The sequence below is a fragment of the Oncorhynchus kisutch genome, linkage group LG23 (assembly GCF_002021735.2).
Source record: "Oncorhynchus kisutch isolate 150728-3 linkage group LG23, Okis_V2, whole genome shotgun sequence".
Taxonomy (NCBI): domain Eukaryota; kingdom Metazoa; phylum Chordata; class Actinopteri; order Salmoniformes; family Salmonidae; genus Oncorhynchus; species Oncorhynchus kisutch.
The window spans coordinates 30,909,421-30,932,652 of NC_034196.2; the positions used below are offsets into that span (position 1 = coordinate 30,909,421).

The 23,232-nt window shown below is 44.2% G+C and overlaps 1 protein-coding gene across 23 annotated transcripts in view; it reads left to right on the forward strand.

Annotated features, from left to right (window-relative positions):
• The window catches only part of LOC109868675 (formin-binding protein 1), a 105,841-nt gene that overhangs the window by 21,908 nt on the left and 60,701 nt on the right, over positions 1-23,232 (forward strand). For 21 of the 23 annotated variants that reach the window (XM_031802261.1, XM_031802263.1, XM_031802255.1 and 18 more), the window contains exon 2: positions 16,674-16,789. In XM_031802261.1, the coding sequence (XP_031658121.1) occupies positions 16,674-16,789 (116 nt within the window). Of the gene's footprint in view, positions 1-13,897; positions 14,116-16,673; positions 16,790-23,232 lie in introns of those variants that run through there. The other 2 variants (XM_020458392.2, XM_031802262.1) reach the window with 2 other exon arrangements.

Below are 23,232 nucleotides of genomic sequence, written 5' to 3' on the forward strand. Positions count from 1 at the left end.
ATAATGTGTCCCTGAACAAAGGGGGGGGGGGGGGGTCAACATCAAATGTAACAGTCAGAATCTTGTGTGGCCACTAGCTGCATTAAGTACTGCAGTGCATCTCCTCCTTGTGGACTGCACCAGATTTGCCAGTTCTTGCTGTGAGATGTTACCTCACTCTTCCACCAAGGCACCTGCAAGTTCCCAGACATTTCTGGAGAGAATGACCCTAGCCCTCTCCCTCCGATCCAACAGGTCCCAGACGTGTTTAATGGGATTGAGATCCGGGCACTTCGCTAGCCATTGCAGAACACTGACATTCCTGTCTTGCAGGAAATCACGCACAGAACGAGCAGTATGGCTGGTGGCATTGTCATGCTGGAGGGTCATGTCAGGATGAGTCTGCAGGAAGGGTACCACATGAGGGAGGAGGATGTCTTCCCTGTAACGCACAGCGTTGAGTTTGCCTGCAATGACTACAAGCTCAGTCCGATGATGCTGTGACACACCACCCCAGACCATGACGGACCCTCCACCTCCAAATCAATCCCGCTCCAGAGTACAGGCCTCGGTGTAACTCTCATTCCTTCAATGATAAACACGAATCCGACCATCACCCCTGGTGAGACACTCGTCAGTGAAGAGCAGTTTTTGCCAGTCCTGTCTGGTCCAGCGACGGTGGGGTTGTGCACATAGGCAACGTTGTTGCCGGTGAGGACCTGCCTTACAACAGGCCTACAAGCCCTTAGTCCAGCCTCTCTCAGCCTATTGCGGACAGTCTGAGCACTGATGGAGGGATTGTGCTTTCCTGGTGTAACTCGGGCAGTTGTTGTTGCCATCCTGTACCTGTCCTGCAGGTGTGATGTTCGGATGTACCGATCCTGTGCAGGTGTTGTGACACGTGGTCTGCCACTGCAAGGACGAGCAGCTGTCCATCCTGTCACCCTGTAGCGCTGTCTTAGGCGTCTCACATACGGCAATTTATTGCCCTGGCCACATCTGCGATCCTCATGCCTCCTTGCAGCATGCCTAAGGCACGTTCACGCAGATGAGCAGGGACCCTGCTCACCCTTTTTCAGTCAGTAGAAAGTCCTCTTTAGTGTCCTAAGTTTTCATAACTGTGACCTTAATTGCCTACCGTCTGTAAGCTGTTAGTGTCTTAACGGCCGTTCCTCAGGTGCATGTTCATGAATTGTTTATGGTTCATTAAACAAGCATGGGAAACAGTGTTTAAACCCTTTACAATGAATATCTGTGAAGTTATTTAAATTTTTACAAATTATTGTTGAAAGACAGGGTCCTGAAAAAGGGATGTTTCTTTTTGCTGAGTTTACATGCATTATAGGCAATCTGAGCCCCCCATCGTTTGGTGTATGTATAGTGGTTGGCTTGAGGTGGATTCTTACTAGTGTGTGATTTGATCCTTGCTCAATGGGCTATTTATAAACAGAGGGCTCAAGTCTGGTCAGTGGTTACAAATCCTGTATATGTCAGAGATTTCACCAGGTGCTATTTTAACCAGCTGCACGACAAAAAAATCATTGTGTTATGCATATGAAATGTATACACTAGACACGTCACTGTAGCACATAGCTGAAATGAAGATTTTCCTCGCCCGCTGCGGTCTGGGTCTGCATGGGCCTGGCGTTAGTGGCCTTGTAGAGGGATTGAGTCATGCGCCAGACGGGCTGCTTCTGAAATTAAATAGAAAATGTAATTTTCAATTTAATTGAATATTCAATTTCAATAGTTATATATTCAGTTACAATATGGTAGATATTGCATTTATTCTTTATGTATCAAGCATACGAACTATAATTAAATTTTTTATATTCAACTTCTTAGATGCATTCAGATTCAGTTTTCAAATTGAGTTCTCTAAATTAAATTTAAAACCAGAGATCCTGGTACTTTGCCAGCCAGGAAAGGTAGAAGAGAACAGATATAATCAACTGCTCTCTGTGGTAAACAGAAGCTTCTGGCAGTTTCTGAAACCAATGTATCTTGTTGAATAACTTGTGTAAACCCCAGGTGGTAAGGGTAGGCAACAACGCATCTGCCATTTTGATCCTCAACACGGGGGCCCCTCCTGTACTCCCTGTTCACCCACGACTCAAACACCATCATTAAAGTTTGCTGACGATACAACAGTGGTAGGCCTGATCACCGACAACGATGAGACAGACTATAGGGAGGAGGTCAGAGAGCAAGACAGAGGAGCTGATCGTGGACTACAGGAAAAGGAGGGCCCCCATTCACATCGACGGGGCTGTAGTGGAGCGGGTCGAGAGATTTTCAAGTTCCTTGGTGTCCACATCATCAATAAACTATGGTCCAAACACACCAAGACAGTCGTGAAGACGGCACAATGATGCCTCTTCCCCCTCAGGAGACTGAAAATATATTTTTTAAACAAAACCATTTTTATTTTAATTGTATTTTTCCCCCCCAATTTCGTGGTATCCAATTGTTTTAGTAGCTACTATCTTGTCTCATCGCTCAACTCCCGTACGGGCTCGAGAGAGACGAAGGTCGAAAGTCATGCGTCCTCCGATACACAACCCAACCAAGCCGCACTGCTTCTTAACACCTGGAAGCCAGCCGCACCAATGTGTCGGAGGAAACACCGTGCACCTGGCAACCTTGGTTAGCGCGCACTGCGCCCGGCCCGCCACAGGAGTCGCTGGTGCGCGATGAGACAAGGATATCCCTACCGGCCTAACCCGGACGATGCTAGGCCAATTGTGCGTCGCCCCACGGACCTCCCGGATGCGGCCGGTTACGACAGAGCCTCTGGTGGCACAGCTGGCGCTGCAGTACAGCGAGGAGACTGAAAAGATTTGGCATAGGTCCCCAGATCCTCCAAAAGTTCTACAGCTGCACCATCGAGAGCATCCTGGCCGGTTGAATCATCGGCTGGTATGGCAACTGCTCTGCATCCGACCGTAAGGCGCTACAGAGGGTAGTGTGTACTGCCCAGTACATCACTGGGGCCAAGGTAGAAATGAGCAAATATTTCTATTTTTTATAACTCAGCCTACCTTAGGCTTTCAGAAAGTAGGCTACAAGAGAATGAATTGAAAAGGAGAGCGAGACAGAGGCAATAGTATGAAATTGACAATCATTCAAATATAAAGAAATACATGCAGGATGTCCATAGCCTATTTATCAGCATTGATTAGTCTATGAATTAAGTGAGGTGACGAACAGGTTTGACTCAACATTGACCAACATTTTAGAGGGTTTGACTAACTGAACAGTGGTGTGATTTTACAGTGTAATCTCTGAGATAAAGAAATATGCAATCTACGTTAGGCCTTTATGTCACTCAGGCAAATGTTTGTAGTGATACTCACTGGTCTAGTGGACAAGTTTGTGTGTGTGTGCACATACTTGTGTACCGTGTGTCCGTGCATTTGTGAGGATACGCAGTTTGTGTGTGTGTGTCTGTCCCCTCGGCCCAGGGGTCACTGACTTCTCCTGTAGAGAGTATTGTTCCCACCCAGTCTGCTGGACAAAGACTCTGTGCTCGGGACCCGGGTCGGCATCTCCCACTAAATATTTGTCCTTGTGGTCGGATGCCCACTCTCGTGAGACACAGGGCTCAGAGGAAACCCATATTTTGCTCCATTGTGTGCTTGGGGGGGGGGGGGGGGGGGGTCTTCTCAAGAACAGATAAATTAATGACTAATGAGTCTGTCCTACACAACCAACCAACCAACCAATTAGGGATATTTTGTGCATCAGAGACTCTCAATGAGAGAGATTCTTAGAATGACCTCATTGAAAACCCCCTCACCTCTCCCTTCTGTTAAATAGATATGACATAGGACATAGACTATAGGAGATCAAAAATAATGCTGTATTACAAAATTACTTTTCCCTTGTTAGTAAAACAGTGATAATATTGCTATACTGACCTGTGGTCCTCATGGCTCTGTATGTTTCATTTACTAGATAATGGATGTTTACCAACAAGTGCCAACAGGATAGCTTCTAGGCTACATCATGTGACTTGGTGCACATAGGTCCAGTTCAGTAACTCAGCATCAAGCTGTGGGGAGCTTCCTCAATATGCTCCCTCCTGATCTATTATGTCATAGAAACCACATCTCTCTAATCAGCCTAATATTTGATACTACTGTAGCCTATGTGATAGTTTTCAGTGGAACTACTTATTCCTTCCATGTAACAAGGACACAGAGTTTGTCTCTGTCCATGTGAACTGACCAGGAAAACCTCGGTGACGTAGTTAGGCCTATAGCCAAGGAAAACCTCTGGGCCCTAGTTAGGCATATAGCCAAGGAAAACCTCTGGGCCCTAGTTAGGCATATAGCCAAGGCATTTTACCTTGTCAGGTCACATGGTCATTAAAATCACCTCTTAGCCCTCCCTACACATAACATCTGGTCCACACTTCTATTCTAGTATTATGTAAAGGATCACTGACTGAGACAATTACTTCTAAGCCCTCTTTAGCTATTGTCATTTTCCTCCTCTTTAAACACCCAGCAGAACATCTGTCTCCTCTGTGCCCCCCCCCCCCCCCCCCCCGCCCTCCTCTGTTGGGACATCTGGTGTCCCTCTCTCCACGTTTCCTGTGGTGGAATGGTATTTCTGGAGGAACAGTGGGAGACTTCTTCTTAATGTGTTCTGTCTGTCTGCATTATAGTAATACTGGTGGTATACCGCAAAGAGACTCCTAAAATAACTTGCTACATACAATTTATAGAATTTCCCTTGTGAAGAAAACGTTTAGGCCAGATGATGAGTATAAGATATGTTTGAAACCATGATGCTTTGAAAAAACACTCCTATTTATGATATTTCTGTGATTATGCAGTAATACGCTGACTATGTTTAGGCTTATCTTTAGCACCTGATCGGTGTGTGCATGTATACCAGCAGCATACCACCCTGCATACCACTGCTGGCTTGCTTCTGAAGCTAAGCAGGGTTGGTCCTGGTCAGTTCCTGGATGGGAGACCAGATGCTGCTGGAAGTGGTGTTGGAGGGCCTGTAGGAGGCACTCTTTACTCTGGTCTAAAAAAATGATCCCAATGCCACAGGGCAGCGATTGGGGACACTGCCCAATGTAGGCTGACGTCTTTTGGATGGGATGTTAAACAGGTGTCCTGACTCTCTGAGGTCATTAAAGATCCCATGGCACTTATTGTAAGAATAGGGGTGTTAACCCCAGTGTCCTGGATAAAATCCCAATCTGGCCCTCAAACCATCACGGTCACCTAATAATCCCCAGTTTACAATTGGCTCATTCATCCCCCTCCTCTCCCCTGTAACTATTCCCCAGGTTGTTGCTGCAAATGAGAATATGTTCTCAGTCAACTTACCTGGTAAAATAACAGATAAATAAATAATGTATTTTTGTGATTTACAGAAACATGTACAGTGCCTTGCGAAAGTATTCGGCCCCCTTGAACTTTGCGACCTTTTGCCACATTTCAGGCTTCAAACATAAAGATATAAAACTGTAATTTTTTGTGAAGAATCAACAACAAGTGGAACGACATTTATTGGATATTTCAAACTTTTTTAACAAAACAAAAACTGAAAAATTGGGCGTGCAAAATTATTCAGCCCCCTTAAGTTAATACTTTGTAGCGCCACCTTTTGCTGCGATTACAGCTGTAAGTCGCTTGGGGTATGTCTCTATCAGTTTTGCACATCGAGAGACTGACATTTTTTCCCATTCCTCCTTGCAAAACAGCTCGAGCTCAGTGAGGTTGGATGGAGAGCATTTGTGAACAGCAGTTTTCAGTTCTTTCCACAGATTCTCGATTGGATTCAGGTCTGGACTTTGACTTCTAACACCTGGATATGTTTATTTTTGAACCATTCCATTGTAGATTTTGCTTTATGTTTTGGATCATTGTCTTGTTGGAAGACAAATCTCCGTCCCAGTCTCAGGTCTTTTGCAGACTCCATCAGGTTTTCTTCCAGAATGGTCCTGTATTTGGCTCCATCCATCTTCCCATCAATTTTAACCATCTTCCCTGTCCCTGCTGAAGAAAAGCAGGCCCAAACCATGATGCTGCCACCACCATGTTTGACAGTGGGGAAAAAAAGAAAAAAAAGGTTGAAATATCCAATAAATGTCGTTCCACTTCATGATTGTGTCCCACTTGTTGTTGCTTCTTCACAAAAAAATACAGTTTTATATCTTTTTGTTTGAAGCCTGAAATGTGGCAAAAGGTCTTAAAGTTCCAGGGGGCCGAATACTTTCGCAAGGCACTGTAGGTCCATGACTCTTGCTCATTTGGACAACTACTTAACGGTCTATTACAGATTCTGGCTTTCATGGATTCTGCCATTACTCTCCTGAAGTTGCCTGTAATAGGCTACACGAGGATACCTACACGAGGAATCTGCAACCTTTCTCATGTGGAATGCCTATTTATCTTACTCTTTCTACCGATCTGCGTGCCAGCTATGGTTTTCGAATGCACATTACCATAATAGTTTTATTTAATTTATAATAATGTCTTCGTATCTCAAAATCATTGTCATGTGGTTAATCAAAGTTCTATCCTAATCTAAATGAAAATGATACAAACCTAAAAAGTAACTTCTATTGCCATCGCCAACTATCTAAAAATAGCCTACATAAAGCCAACAAATAAAAACATTGCAGCTTGCAGATAGAAAATATCCCGATTTAAAATATCCTATATATCACATTGGCTACACATGGTCTGTCTGCAACAAACGTGAAACATTGTATCAACTGTTAACTTGGGTCTGGCATGAAGCTTGCACTGGCAAACTTGCAACATTGTAGAAAATATTCTGGGCCCTAAGAGTTTCCCGTTCCAGTGAGCTCGGTCTTGGGCAGGTGCTCACCGGAGCTGAGTACCGGCACCTCTAATTTTCAACTGCTTGAGCTCCTGTTCCTTTTCTAGAATATTAGCTCTAAAGTATTGGGAGATCCTGCACCTAAAGATTAACAGTACCAGCACACAAAATGAGTATCGGAACCTATTTCAGTCCAAGTCAAACACTGATAAGTAATCAGGTAGGCCTATTTTATGACATTTCCACTGAATCAGAGCATGACATTTTTCCCTTTCACGCTAAGTGGTTATCGAAAGGGAAAGAGCTGGAAACATTTTTCAAGTACATTCAGGAACTACAGTGGGGCAAAAAAGTATTTAGTCAGCCACCAATTGTGCAACCCTAACCCCACTTAAAAAGATGAGAGCGGCCTGTAAATTTCATCATAGGTACACTTCAACTATGACAGACAAAATGAGGGGAAAAAATCTAGAAAATCACATTGTAGGATTTTTAATGAATTTATTTGCAAATTATGGTGGAAAATAAGTATTTGGTCAATAACAAAAGTTTATCTCAATACTTATATACCCTTTGTTGGCAATGACAGAGGTCAAACGTCTTCACAAGGTTTTCAACACACTGTTGCTGGTATTTTGGCCCATTCCTCCATGCAGATCTCCTCTAGAGCAGTGATGTTTTGGGGCTGTTGCTGGGCAACACGGACTTTCAACTCCCTCCAAAGATTTTCTATGAGGTTGAGATCTGGAGACTGGCTAGGCCACTCCAGGACCTTGAAATGCTTCTTACGAAGCCACTCCTTCGTTGCCCGGGCGGTGTGTTTGGGATCATTGTCATGCTGAAAGACCCAGCCACGTTTCATCTTCAATGCCCTTGCTGATGGAAGGAGGTTTTCACTCAAAATCTCACGATACATGGCCCCATTCATTCTTTCTTTTACACGGATCAGTCGTCCTGGTCCCTTTGCAGAAAAACAGCCACAAAGCATGATGTTTCCACCCCCATGCTTCACAGTAGGTATGGTGTTCTTTGGATGCAACTCAGCATTCTTTGTCCTCCAAACACGACGAGTTGAGTTTTTACCAAAAAGTTATATTTTGGTTTCATCTGACCATGTGACATTCTCACAATCTTCTTCTGGATCATCCAAATGCTCTAGCAAACTTCAGATGGGCCTGGACTGGCTTAAGCAGGGGGACACGTCTGGCACTGCAGGATTTGAGTCCCTGGCGGCGTAGTGTGTTACTGATGGTAGGCTTTGTTACTTTGGTCCCAGCTCTCTGCAGGTCATTCACTAGGTCCCCCCCGTGTGGTTCTGGGATTTTTGCTCACCGTTCTTGTGATCATTTTGACCCCATGGGGTGAGATCTTGCGTGGAGCCCCAGATCGAGGGAGATTATCAGTGGTCTTGTATGTCTTCCATTTCCTAATAATTGCTCCCACAGTTGATTTCTTCAAACCAAGCTGCTTACCTATTGCAGATTGTCTTCCCAGCCTGGTGCAGGTCTACAATTTTGTTTCTGGTGTCCTTTGACAGCTCTTTGGTCTTGGCCATAGTGGAGTTTGGAGTGTGACTGTTTGAGGTTGTGGACAAGTGTCTTTTATACCTATAACAAGTTCAAACAGGTGCCATTAATACAGGTAACAAGTGGAGGACAGAGGAGCCTCTTAAAGAAGAAGTTACAGGTCTGTGAGAGCCAGAAATCTTGCTGGTTTGTAGGTGACCAAATACTTATTTTCCACCATAATTTGCAAATAAATTCATTAAAAAACCTACAATGTGATTTTCTGGATTTTTCTCATTTTGTCTGTCATAGTTGAAGTGTACCTATGATGAAAATTACAGGCCTCTCTCATCTTTTTAAGTGGGAGAACTTGCACAATTGGTGGCTGACTAAATACTTTTTTGCCCCACTGTATTTGGAATTCTCAATGGATGTAAAAACAATTTGTTTGCTTGCTGTTTGAGGTGAGGAAAACAACATTACTTTGAGAAGTTCCACAGGTCATTAGTGGTGGTGAGTTAAGCCAATCAGACATTTTTATTTTTTATTTATTTCACCTTTTTTTAACCATGTAAGCTAGTTGAGAACAAGTTCTCATTTACAACTGTTACCTGGCCAAGATTAAGCAAAGCAGTGCGACAGAAACAACAACACAGAGTTACACATGGAATAACTTGTTATGGCTGCAATCCCCCTATCGGGATAAGTGTCATCAACAACCGCTGAATAGCATAGCGCTACAACCCTGCCGTGCAGCATTTACGGTGTTACGGTCTCAGCCCTGCCGTGCAGCATTTACGGTGATACGGCCTCAGCCCTGGCGTGCAGCATTTACGGTGATACGGCCTCAGCCCTGCCGTGCAGCATTTACGGTGATACGGTCTCAGCCCTGCCGTGCAGCATTTACGGTGATACGGTCTCAGCCCTGGCGTGCAGCATTTACGGTGATATGGCCTCAGCCCTGGCGTGCAGCATTTACGGTGATACGGTCTCAGCCCTGGCGTGCAGCATTTACGGTGTTACGGTCTCAGCCCTGCCGTGCAGCATTTACGGTGTTACGGTCTCAGCCCTGCAGCATTTACGGTGATACGGCCTCACCCCTGCCGTGCAGCATTTACGGTGATACGGCCTCAGCAGAAGTCAGGGCATTTATACTTCTTTGCGGGGCAGTGCAGAGCTGTTGTCAAGGAAGTGAGTTTGTGTTTTCTACAGGATGTACTGCCCCCACCTACCATCAACCAATCATGTCAATGCAGAGCTGTACCGAACCCTCTGCATACAACATTTGGGAGGCGCATGGCGATGCAGTACGGAGCTGGATTTGACCTTTGCATGCCTCTGTAGGCTGCACAATTGTCTCACACCCTCCATATGGAGCCTCCCACCACATTTTTGGATCAAGCATAAATTGGCTTTTAGCCTCCGCAATGGATTAGCTCACTGAGATGTTACTAAAACAATCTCGGTAGACCAACAGCCTATCGACCAAACAATCGACCAGTCTTCTAATTGGCGTCAGCCGTATATTAGATATCATTCCCATATTTCAGATGACCTGCTAGGAACACTGACCCCTCACCTCTCTGGCTCTTCCTAATGGCCTATTGATTTCCTCTTGTGACTCTGACATGGGTTTTTATTGAGAGCACTGACCTGTAAAGATGTGTTGGAGGTAGTTGTAGTGGCTATACAGCCTACAACACATGGAGTGTAACTTACTGTAGGGTTTGACACAGACCAGTCCTAGCCTGTCATGATTGGAGGCGTCTTTGAGTCAGCCTAATCCTGGCTAGCATCAGCAGTCTTCCATTAGTATGAAAGTACAACAGCAAACCACCAACTTGTGGTTATGTGCCAACAAATGAATCTGAATATAAAAAGCTTATATAGGAGGTTTCTCTAGATCTGTGAACATTACTTGCCCATCTAGTATTTTGGAAGGCTCTGAATGGATGATTTCATTATCTTTCCTTTTATCCTCTTTCACAACCCCTCAGAAAGAGAGGGCACCATGTCAAACATTTCATCAGAAGTTTTTGTCTTCCTTCTTCTAAGACCTGTCATAGTGAATCATCATGTAACAAGGCTTACAGGACCATTATTATGCCGGTCTTGTTTCTGGCTGTTGAATTGTAGCTCTTTGGTGTTCTGTTCTGACAGAGATTAAACAGAAGCAACCACAGCAGTCTCTCTGGAAAACTGATGTGTCAATGGAATGTGTTTGTTAGTGTGCAAGAGAGAGGGAGGGAAATGGAGAGGGGGGGCCCAATAGAGATTGAGAGGGTGGAGTGAGTACTTCAATGATTTGCAGACCCTCTCTGAGTGTTGTTGACCGATCACCTTCAGGGGCCTCTACTGCCACCTGTGGCTTAAATAAGAAGTGCACAAACCAGGTTATTACCTAGGGGGCTTGATGCATAATCATTGCATTAGTTTACAGTAGCAACAAAAGTACTCTTTTACCTTTCATTCCATGTTAGAAAAGTGGAAAGTGTTGGAGAGGAGGAGGAGGAGAGAATAGGAGGATGGGAAGGAGGTGGTAAGAAGAAGAAGAGTGGTTTGGGATGCAGCCAGATAGTCCATTCTCATACACAGCGGCAGCAGCATTCTAGTGGTGGCTAATGTATTATATAGAAGCTGGCTGCTGTCCACACTGTGTCTGACATAAAAGGCAGAGCAGCCTGGATTATACCAGGAGTGATATGGTATTGTAGCACAGAAAGAGAAGGAGAGAGAGGCGCTATGTCCCATAGTCATGTTTTCAATATGAAGGCAGATTTTATATAGACTTCAGAAATGGATTGAAACAATGATGAAGTGTTTCATGAAGAGGAACCCCAAGATGCTGGTGAGCTTTGACTGTCTGCCCCTCCCTCTTTTCTGCTGGATTGTTGTTTTGGTGTGATCAAGGTAATAGAATGTGGTGATGATGGCTCTGTGTGATATTAGCGTGAGCCTTTGACACAGATTCCCTCTCTGCAGTTTTCCTTGATATTTTGTTCCAATGTGCCTGTTATTCAACATTTATTAGCCCTTTTCTGCCTGTGTGAATCGTCTGGCCATGGGTTTTTCCTTTTTTACTGGAAAGCCAGTCTCTCTCGTTCTCTCTCTGAGACATTTGTCACATTGTAATTGTGACACATCTTTCGCAGAAGTGTCCCCACAGTCCTGCTGCCGTGTGTTGTCCAGGTAATGAATGAGGTGATGTTGGTCATCACTGCATTATCCTTAGTCAAAGTGGTCCCTCTTTCTCTCCACTCCAGTGCCCTCCCTCTTAATTCCTCCTCTTCTCTCCACTCCCCCTCTTTTCCTACCCCCTTTTTTCCTCTACTCAATGAATCATTTCCCGTCTCTGGTCTCACTGAGACCACCTCACGCCTGACGGAACATTTAGCTTGCGTGCTCCCAGGCTACGGCTGGTCTCAGATGTAGAGTGTGTGTAGGATTGTGAATGTCTGTCTCAGTCAGTACTGTACTTTGGTCCATGTGGTGGAAATGGGGACAAGGAATAACATATTGCTCTTAAACTTAAGAATTGTCTGGGGAATGATACCCTTTCTAACCTAACCACAGTGAGGCTGCCTTAGCTATTACTCTGGGAAGGGAGGGTTGGACCTTAGTTGGATTTTAACGTTGGACAGGGGTGTACCTTTCCCCTCTGCAACTATAGGATACCATGCTGCCTCAACTGAGAAGGGTAATGTGACTTTATTTTTTTTGTGCAAAATCCTAATAATTGATGCATCAACAAGATCTGTGTTGGATTCCAGAGGATATCACTTGAAAACATTCATTTAAACACTTATTTTTAATGTTGTCATCCACGTGTGTGTGTGTGTGTTGTGTGAGTGAAGGGTGTGTTTGTGTGAGTGAAGGGTGTGTTTGTGTGAGTGAAGGGTGTGTTTGTGTGAATGAAGGGTGTGTTTGTGTGAATGAAGGGTGTGTTTGTGTGAATGAAGGGTGTGTTTGTGTGAATGAAGGGTGTGTTTGTGTGAATGAAGGGTGTGTGTGTGTGTGTGAATGAAGGGTGTGTGAATGAAGGGTGTGTGTGTGAAGGGTGTGTGTGTGAGTGAAGGGTGTGTTGTGTTTGAGTGAAGGGTGTGTTGTGTTTGAGTGAAGGGTGTGTTGTGTTTGAGTGAAGGGTGTGTTGTGTGCGTGTTTGAGTGAAGGGTGTGTTGTGTGCGTGTTTGAGTGAAGGGTGTGTTGTGTGCGTGTTTGAGTGAAGGGTGTGTTGTGTGCGTGTTTGAGTGAAGGGTGTGTTGTGTGCGTGTTTGTGAAGGGTGTGTTGTGTGCGTGTTTGTGAAGGGTGTGTTGTGTGCGTGTTTGTGAAGGGTGTGTTGTGTGCATGAGTGAAGGGTGTGTTGTGTGCGTGAGTGAAGGGTGTGTTGTGTGCGTGAGTGAAGGGTGTGTTGTGTGCGTGAGTGAAGGGTGTGTGCGTGAGTGAAGGGTGTGTGCGTGAGTGAAGGGTGTGTGCGTGAGTGAAGGGTGTGTGCGTGAGTGAAGGGTGTGTGCGTGAGTGAAGGGTGTGTGCGTGAGTGAAGGGTGTGTTGTGTGTGTGAGTGAGTGAAGGGTGTGCGTGAGTGAAGGGTGTGTGCGTGAGTGAAGGGTGTGTGCGTGAGTGAAGGGTGTGTGCGTGAGTGAAGGGTGTGTGCGTGAGTGAAGGGTGTGTGCGTGAGTGAAGGGTGTGTGCGTGAGTGAAGGGTGTGTTGTGTGTGTGCGTGAGTGAAGGGTGTGCGTGAGTGAAGGGTGTGTGCGTGAGTGAAGGGTGTGTGCGTGAGTGAAGGGTGTGTGCGTGAGTGAAGGGTGTGTGCGTGAGTGAAGGGTGTGTGCGTGAGTGAAGGGTGTGTGTTGTGCGTGTGAGTGAAGGGTGTGTTTGGGTGCAGTGAGGTTGTGGAGGATTACTCTATTATAGCACTTATGTATTTGGAGGAACAGCATTATGTGTTTCTATGGTGAGATCCTGTTGAGTCGCTGCTATACAGTTTTTTAATGAACCATTCACTGTGGGGAGATCTGCTGAATCTAATTGACACAGAGGCTGACAACGAGTGTAGAGCCCTTCCTCAGGGAAGAAGGGATGAGGAGAAAGAGGGAAGAGGAGCGCATGCTGTAGAGAGAGGGGGGAGTGACAAAGAAAAAATATGATAGAGAGGAAGCTACTAGGGCTTCTTTTTAAATCAATCGAATAGCCAATTGTTTTGCATCTCACATCTCTTCACATGAGTGGGTTGGTGAGTGGGTTCATGAATGAGTGGTTGTTGCAACTGAGGGACGTTGGTGTGAAAAGACCCTCCAACTGAATGTTGTCCTTGTTTGCCCTAGATGGCAAACATCCATGTTTTATTACAGTACCAAGCTACATTCCTGGTTTGATGCTTCCATTCATCCCTACATTAACAATCATCATGTATTAAAAATGTGTTTGCCTTCATGTTGGCTGTAGCATTATGTTCATTGCAGCAATGGTACAGACTCTGATCCACAATCGCCCCCCCCCCACAAAGGCCGAAATGTTGAGCATCAAGCACTTATGTTAAGCTGTTCAAACCACATCCACTTCCTGTGTATGAGGCAGCTAGCTGTAGCAGTCAGGCAGTGTAAAAAAGGGATTAAAGCAGCACAAAGACACCCCCACTCAGAACCCTGTCGAGCTCATAGGACTGGTCTGGGACAGTAGCTCAGTGACAGTTGGGGAATATACTGCATGAAGTGCTGCAGGCAGCTTTGGTTGGGTTGAGGAGGACAGACATTGGGTTTGGGTTGAGGTGGACTACAGATGATGGAGGAGAGGATGGGGAACTGTTGGAGCTATACCAAGGTGAATGTAAAACTAACCCTAACCAAGCTGTATCGTCTGTGTTCCTTTGCTAGTACTGTCAATGGACGGAGACGCATCATTGCAAAATGGTCTGAGGGGTAGGCTACTCGAGTGTGTGATCCACATCAGTAGGGATGTTTTTTGTAGGCTGTTGTACAGTGTAACTGTTGTATATGGACTAGCCTGTTTGTAGTGTAGCCTATTTCTATTCTCTAGACATTTAGGTGTTTTAACAAGGTGATAGATAAGGCAACATTATGCAGCATCCTTCAGTTTGTCCGTATTCTACACATGCTTAGGTTATATGACAGAGGAGAGACAATGCATAGAAATTATGATTTTGACAATTATGCACCTTTTCGATCCTGTTAGACTGTACAGTACTGATGAGGGACAGTGTTTAGGCGGAATAACTGTATTAAGCTATACATAATGTACAAGGCCATTGTGGGTTAGGGTACTCTAAAACTAGCCTACAGTTGAAGTCTTTACTTGAGTGAAGGAGACTGAATGTGTTTCTGTAAATGGTGAAAAGTCCCTCTGAGGCTGGGCCAGTTCATCGGTGGAGGCGTTTCTGCTTGTAGCCAAAATAGCTTACAGCAATACTACAGGGTTACAATGTTTCTAATTGTAACCTCAATACTGCATAGCTACAATGTTTCTAATTGTAACCTCAATACTGCGTAGCTACAATGTTTCTAATTGTAACCTCAATACTGCGTAGCTACAATGTTTCTAATTGTAACCTCAATACTGCATAGCTACAATGTTTCTAATTGTAACCTCAATACTGCGTAGCTACAATGTTTCTAATTGTAACCTCAATACTGCGTAGCTACAATGTTTCTAATTGTGACCTCAATACTGCATAGCTACAATGTTTCTAATTGTGACCTCAATACTGCATAGCTACAATGTTTCTAATTGTAACCTCAATACTGCGTAGCTACAATGTTTCTAATTGTAACCTCAATACTGCGTAGCTACAATGTTTCTAATTGTGACCTCAATACTGCGTAGCTACAATGTTTCTAATTGTGACCTCAATACTGCATAGCTACAATGTTTCTTCTCTTAACCTCAATACTGCATCGCTACAATGTTTCTAATTGTGACCTCAATACTGCATAGCTACAATGTTTCTTCTCTTAACCTCAATACTGCATCGCTACAATGTTTCTTCTCTTAACCTCAATACTGCATCGCTACAATGTTTCTTCTCTTAACCTCAATACTGCATCGCTACAATGTTTCTTCTCTTAACCTCAATACTGCATCGCTACAATGTTTCTTCTCTTAACCTCAATACTGCATCGCTACAATGTTTCTTCTCTTAACCTCAATACTGCATCTTAACCTCAATACTGCATCGCTACAATGTTTCTTCTCTTAACCTCAATACTGCATCGCTACAATGTTTCTTCTCTTAACCTCAATACTGCATCACTATGTTTCTAATTGTGATGTCAACACTACATGATTAGTGTTTCTGCTTGTAACCAAAGTACAGCAATACTAAAGGCATCTATTATCCCATAGAGGACAATGTGGGTCATAGCCACACTATTAGCTGTTTATGGAACCTCCAAACATCACAATGACGTCAAAAACATGAATTACACCTATCAATAAGTCAAGCATTTTATCTGATTGGTGGCTTTGGCTGGTAAGTCTCTTTTGGAATTGGTACAACTAGCTCCAAGAAGGACTAGGCACTAAGGTAGAAAGGCCAGCTTGTTCCACTGTTAAATTCAATTACCTGAACTCTTTTTATTTGACACTATTAGCTTATTAGAAGGCAGGTGTGCCAAACAGACTTGGATAATAAGTTAGACGCACTATGCAGAAAAGCGCTCTGCCATTTCCTTGTTGCTAAAATTTGAATAGTTTGCCTAATTTCAGTTTGTGGCAAAACAATCAAGTAGTGTAGAGAATTATGGTACCACCTAAACTGCTGTGAAATACCTTTTCCATAAACAAAAAGATTATATCTTCAGCTGTTTGAATCTGGTGTACAAAACCGAAAGTAAAAGACGCAAAAACAAACATTAAAAATGGGAAGCATAGGAATAGTGCATATAGAACAGATCTACCGCATCTTAGACTTGCTGTCAAAGAGAATGACAGATCTAATATTTCACATCTCTATGTGAATTTTGTCGGGTTGTCTAAAAAGTTACATGTTAGAGCTTTAAGTGTCCGCAGCAAAGTGAGAGAGTATAGCTAAATGTTGACTGTGAAACCCTTGGCCTTAGTGAAGGGAAAATATTAGCATGGCGTTGCGAGTAATGTGAGCAGGCATTCTACAGCCATTATAATGTATATCTATAAACGTTAAACTTGTTGGCATTTCAGTACTACTGGCAAAAAGTGAGGCTAACATGTTGTCAACACATGTAAAAGGTCATGTAGGAAACTTTTGGTCCTCGCAGCTAGAAAGGATTGCGTTTGTGGCACTGAGAATCCGCCACAACAAAATCGCAGAACGCTCTTCCTAAGTATTGGGATGTTATATTCATGCCTGTTTTTCTTCTCTTCTTTCTCTCTTCTGTTTGCAGGATCAGTTTGATAACCTAGAGAAGCATACACAGTCAGGCATCGAGTTCGTGGAGAGGTACAGTAAATTCGTCAAAGAGAGATCGGATATTGAAATCAGCTATGCAAAGCAGATTAGGTGAGTGTTTCTGTTTTGCCCTGTTATGATACTGTAAGTCTAGTTCTCTGTCTAGATATTTCACCAGTGAATGAAATGGATAGTATTCTTCAATAATTCAATCATTTCGGCCTCAGCCTTCTTCAGCATACAGAGTATAACACACAGTGCATTCGGAAAGTATTCAGACCCCTTGACTTTTTCCACATTTTGTTACATTACAGCCTTTTTATAAAATGGACAAAAATACCCCATAATGACAAAGCACCATTTTTGCAAATGTATCAAAAAATATATGTATCACATTTACAGACCCTTTACTCAATACTTTGTTGAAGAAACCTTTGGCAGCAATTACAGCCTCAAGTCTTCTTGGGTATGATGCTACAAGCTACGCGCACCAGTATTTTGGGAGTTTCCCATTTTTCTCTGCAGATCCTCTTAAGTTCTGTCAGGTTAGATGTGGAGCGTCACTGCACAGCTATTTTCAGGTCTCTCCAGAGATTTGTGATCGGGTTCAAGTCTGGGCTCTGGCTGGGCCACTCAAGGACATTCAGAGATTTGTCCCGAAGGCACTCCTTTGTTGTCTTTGCTGTGTGCTTAGGGTTGTTGTCCTGTTGGAAGGAGAACCTTTGCCCCAGTCTGAGGTCCTGAGCGCTCTGGAGCAGGTTTTCATTAAGGATCTCTCTACTTTGCTCCATTTCCCTTTGATCCTGACTAGTCTCCCAGTCCCTGCTGCTGAAAAACATCCCCACAGCATGATGCTGCCACCACCATGCTTCACCATAGGGATGGTGCCAGGTTTCCTCTAGACGTCACACTTGGCATTCAGGCTTCTCTGATTTCATCAGACCAGAGAATCTTGTTTCTCATGGTCTGAGAGTCTTAAGATGCCTTTTGGCAAACCCCAAGGGGGCTGTCATGTGCCTTTTATTGAGGAGTGGCTTCCGTCTGGCAATTCTACCATAAAGGCCTGATTGGGGGAGTGCTGCAGAGATGGTTGTCCTTCTAGAAGGATCTCCCATCTCCACAAAGGAACTCTGGAGCTCTGTCAGAGTGACTGTCGGGTTCTTGGTCACCTCCCTGACCAAGGCCATTCACCACCCATTTCTCAGTTTGGCCAGGCGGCCAGCTCTAGGAAGAGTATTGGTGGTTCATCATTCTTAAATAGAAGAAGTTTGGGAGGCCACTGTGTTCTTGGGGACCTTTTAAAGCTGCAGAAATTATTTGGTAACCTTTCCCAGATCTGTGCTTCGACACAATCCTGTCTCGGACCTCTACGAACAATTCCCTCGACCTCATGGCTTGGTTTTTGCTCTGACATTCACTGTCAACTGTGGGATCTTATATAGACAAGTGTGTGCCTTTCCAAATCATGTCTAATCAATAGAATTTATCACAGGTGGACTCCAATCAAGTTGCAGAAACATCTCAAGGATGATCAATGGAAACAGGATGCACCTGAGCTCAATTTCAAGTCTTGTAGCAAAGGGTCTGAATAGTTATGGAAATAAGGTATTTCTGTTGTTATTTTTTTTGTAAATTTGCAAGAATGTACAAAAACATGTTTTCGCTTTGTCATTATGGGGTATTTTGTGTAGATTGATGAGGATTTTCTTTTAGATTAAGGCTGTAAAGTAATAAAATGTGGAAAAAGTCCAGGGGTCTGAATATTTTCCAAATGCACTGTAATTATAACGTATATCTTGTGTTTTATTATTTTAAATTTATTTTTAATTTCAACTTTATTTAACCAGGTAAGCCAGTTGAGAACAAGTTCTCATTTACAACTGCGACCTGGCCAAGATAAAGCAAAGCAGTATTGTTTAAGATACTGTATTTCACTGCCATTAAAAACAAGCTTTATCATGTTTCCACACAGACAAATTCACTGACAGTTTGACAGTGTATACCTTATTCAGCCTGCAGTGAACACATCACTACTGAGTTTAAGTGAGGTCCTATCAGAGAGCTCAGCCTGACAAACAGAATGATGATGCCTGTAGCGGAAGTCTCACTCTTTCTATTCATCCCTGTCTCTCTCTCGCTGTCTCCCTCCATCTCTCTGTGTCTGTAGTTTCTCTCTTTCGCTCTCTCTTTCTGTCTCTCTCTCTCTTTCTCTGTCTCTCTCTCTCTCTCTTGCATGACAGTGTTTTCTTGCTGTTTTTTTTGCGTGCGGACAGAGGAAATAAGGTTGGCGACGGGTGGGGGGTGGGAGGCATGTGTTTCCATAGTAACAAGGTATCAGTATTATCATCCCCAGCCTGCGCTGACCCACATTTCTCTTTATCCAATCACGGTGCAGTATCAGTCGTTTAGTTCCGCCCCTTTTTAAATACCCCCAAGCCTTCCTCTCCTCAAATAGAGTAGGGGTGAGGGTGTGAGGGCATCCTCTTCCTAGGCTCTCTTCTACCCCAACAACAAACAGCAGAGGTCTGCCCAAAAAAATCCCTTATCTGGTTCCCTAGAGAGGGCCAAGAGGAAGGCTAAAGAATCTAATTACTGACTACTGACCAACCCCCACCCAGCACCCCTCAGCTGCACCCCTAAACCCCTAACCCCACCTCCTTCTCATTCTAGATAAATCTCCCTTCACTAAGGAGATAATAGGACTAGCAGATCCTTACTCTGTTTGCATGGCACACACACACACACACACACACTCACGTAATGACCTAATTCGTTTCCGTATGTGTCTCACTTTGGTATCGGTGACCCAGGGATAGTCTTTCCATGTTGTGATGTGTTTTATTGAACCTGACGACTCTGCAGATGTGGCAGTCAGATGTTTTAATTCACTCTGCTTAAACAGTAGAACTGTAGGACTCATATCTCTCCATTTGAAACACATTTGTTTTCCACGTGGACGGCCTTCTGCTATCACAGGAAGATAGGATTTGCAAGTTACAGAATGGATAGGCCTGTTTATAAAGCTTTTTTGGGGTTGGACACAATGTGCATCTTTGTGTGTGTTGTTTGTTTCTGCATCCGGACTAATTATTCTCCCCCTGATAAAGTTAGCTCGTTAAAGCAGGTTGAATCTACTGGGCACGCTCAGACCCATAGAACACAGCCCTGCTACAGTAGATCTAATAAACATTCAATCTAATAAACACACTGAAATGGGCCCTTTGATCATCCATTCGTCACTCCTTTATGCTGGAGGAAGTTTGGTTCTCTACTCCTGTTTTTCTCTTTTTCCTCCTCCCTCTCTTTCCTGCCTCTCTTTTCCCCAGTTGTTGTCACTTTTCCTCTCCTGCCTCTCTTTCCTGACTCTCTTTTCCCCTGTTGTCTCTTTTTCCTCTCCTGCCTCTCTTTCCTGACTCTCTTTTCCCCTGTTGTCTCTTTTTCCTCCTCCCTCTCTTTCCTGCCTCTCTTTTCCCCTGTTGTCTCTTTTTCCTCCTGCCTCTCTTTCCTGCCTCTCTTTTCCCCTGTTGTCTCTTTTTCCTCCTCCCACTCTTTCCTGACTCTCTTCTCCCCTGTTGTTGTCTCTTTTTCCTCCTCCCACTCTTTCCTGACTCTTTTCCCCTGTTGTTGTCTCTTTTTCCTCTCCTCCCTCTCTTTCCTGACTCTCTTCTCCCCTGTTGTTGTCTCTTTTTCCTCTCCTCCCTCTCTTTCCTGACTCTCTTCTCCCCTGTTGTTGTCTCTTTTTTCTCCTCCCACTCTTTCCTGACTCTCTTCTCCCCTGTTGTTGTCTTTTTCCTCCTCCCACTCTTTCCTGACTCTCTTCTCCCCTGTTGTTGTCTCTTTTTCCTCTCCTCCCTCTCTTTCCTGACTCTCTTCTCCCCTGTTGTTGTCTCTTTTTTTCTCCTCCCACTCTTTCCTGACTCTCTTCTCCCCTGTTGTTGTCTTTTTCCTCCTCCCACTCTTTCCTGACTCTCTTCTCCCCTGTTGTCTCTTTTTCCTCCTCCCACTCTTTCCTGACTCTCTTTTCCCCTGTTGTCTCTTTTTCCTCTCCTCCCTCTCTTTCCTGCCTCTCTTTTCCCCTGTTGTCTCTTTTTTCTCCTCCCTCTCTTTCCCCTGTGTTGTAATTGAACTGTATCTTCATGTGGTCTGGAGTCTGTTAGATCTTTGGTAGATCTGTTCTATGGTCTCTGGGGCTGAACAGGGTGATAGCTCTCTGCTGTGTGTGAAGTATCTTACAGATGGTTGGTGAGCAGTTTGCCACCACTGCTTCAGCCATTAGCACTAAATGCTCAACAAGACAAACACCTCACTCTGCTCTGCAGATAACATGGCACTACAATGCATCAGTCGACATATCAAAAGAGAAATGGCGGAAAGTTTGACCTCCACTGTATCGAATGGATAAACGTGCATAATGTTTCAAGGAGGTTAACACACTGTTCCTAGGCCGTCATTGAAAATAAGAATTTGTTCTTAACTGAGTTGCCCAGCACGGTAACACACATTGGTTTAATCCACAGTACAGGACAGTAGGTTAAGGTCTGTGTGCATACTACTTAGGGGAATGGGTATTAAAAATACACTGTGTGGCACAGTATCACTCAATATGGGGCACAATAATTCATATTCCATTACACACACACACACACACACACACACACACACACACACACACACACATTGGTCTAATCCTCATTAAGTAGGCACCCTCTGGTTGTCTATGTGTTGGTTAACTACGCTACGGAGGAGGAGGAAGGGCAATGCATTCTGCCATGACATCTGGCCATGAGTGAGAGACAGCCAGGTTCAAAAGTGAGGAAGGAGAGGTAGATCTGCCTAGCAACAGAGCAGACACAAGGTTAGAGGAGTAGGGGGGTTGTGGTAGAGAGATAGAGAGAGAGTCACGTTCGTTATCAGGATCAGACCAAGTGCAGCGTTGTATGCGTACATTCTTTTTATTAACTGAATGAACACCGAATAAACCAACAAAATAACAAAACAAAATGTGACGCTATACAAAATAGTGCTGACAGGCAACTACACATAGACGAGATCCCACAAACACCAAAGGGAAATGGCTACCTAAATATGATCCCCAATCAGAGACAACGATAAACAGCTGCTTCTGATTGGGAACCATATCAGGCCACCATAGACATACAAATCACCTAGACCTACAAAAACCCTAGACAATACAAAAACTAGCGTACCCACCCTAGTCACACCCTGACCTAACCAAAATATAAAGAAAACAGAGATATCTCAGGTCAGGGCGTGACAGAGAGAGAATACATGCTTTAGTGCTTACCAATATGTCGGAGGAAACACCATCCAGCTGGTGACCGAAATCAGCGTGCATGTGCCCGGACCGCCACAAGGAGTCGCTAGAGTGCGATGGGACAAGGACATCCCGGCCCAAGACACAGGCTGGGATCAAACCCGGGTCTGTAGTGATGCCTCTAGCACTGCGATGCAGTTCCTTAGACCGCTGCGCTACTCGGGAGGCCTATACTGCCTTGTTAAGGGTGGAGTTTGGGCTTGCATGGTAGTCTAATAATGATGATTATTGTCTCCTTTTTCTTCTACCAATTAATTCTAGACTAGTTGTTAGTCAGCATGATTAATATTGTCCATGTTATATTGGTACAGTAATATAATAGTCTTTATTGTAGCACAATTTTTTTCTTCCATTATACAGTTGACATTAAAAGGGCAGCTATGACCATGTTGTTGCAGGGGTTCTATTCTGTTTCTCGACCTTCATTCTACTCACCATGTAGGACCTGACCTCTATTCCTACTGAAAGGGTTAATGGTCCAGACATCAGCATAGTAAACAGCAGCACACCATGCATGAGTGAAGAGGACCTAGCTACAATGTGACTCACCATTCGCTGCCTGCCTGCCAACCAGCATGCCTCAATGCTTCCTGATTCACTCTGCGTCTGTCTGCTGAAATCTAATTGGCTTGTCTGGTCTGTTGCCGTTTGTAGGTGGATTCTTCTAATAGGTTTACCTATTTTTATTGGCTGATTGAGTAGCCTAGTATGTGTGGTTGTGTGTGAATACATGCGTGTGCTTGTTAGTCTGTATTAAACTGTGTTGACACACAGAAAAAATGGAGCTGGGTGATGAGTTGATCCGACTATCACTATTAAACAAACAAACATAGCAACAGAGAGAAAGACAGGGGGGAGACAGAGTGAGGGTTAAAGAGAGAGAGGGGGACAGAGAGGCAGAGAGAGGTGGAAGCGAGCAAGACAAAAGCGAGGTAGAGATGTGAGTGCATGAATCTCAGTATATTCGTCACACGGTTCAGGTTCAGAACTCTGGGGTCCTCTCATTAACCCTTCACTTACAGTACAGCTGACAGTTTTAAACAGCATACTACATACTAAATCTGTATGCCAGCCTGTTTTATTTGACACACTCATCTTGTGCCAGCAGGCTTGTGTAGCCAATGTCAGAAAGAGGGTGTAGTCTGGAGGAGAAAAGCATGTTTCTTCATGGTGACTGTGAATTTTTGGTCCTGGGGCCATAAGCATTATTAATGGAACA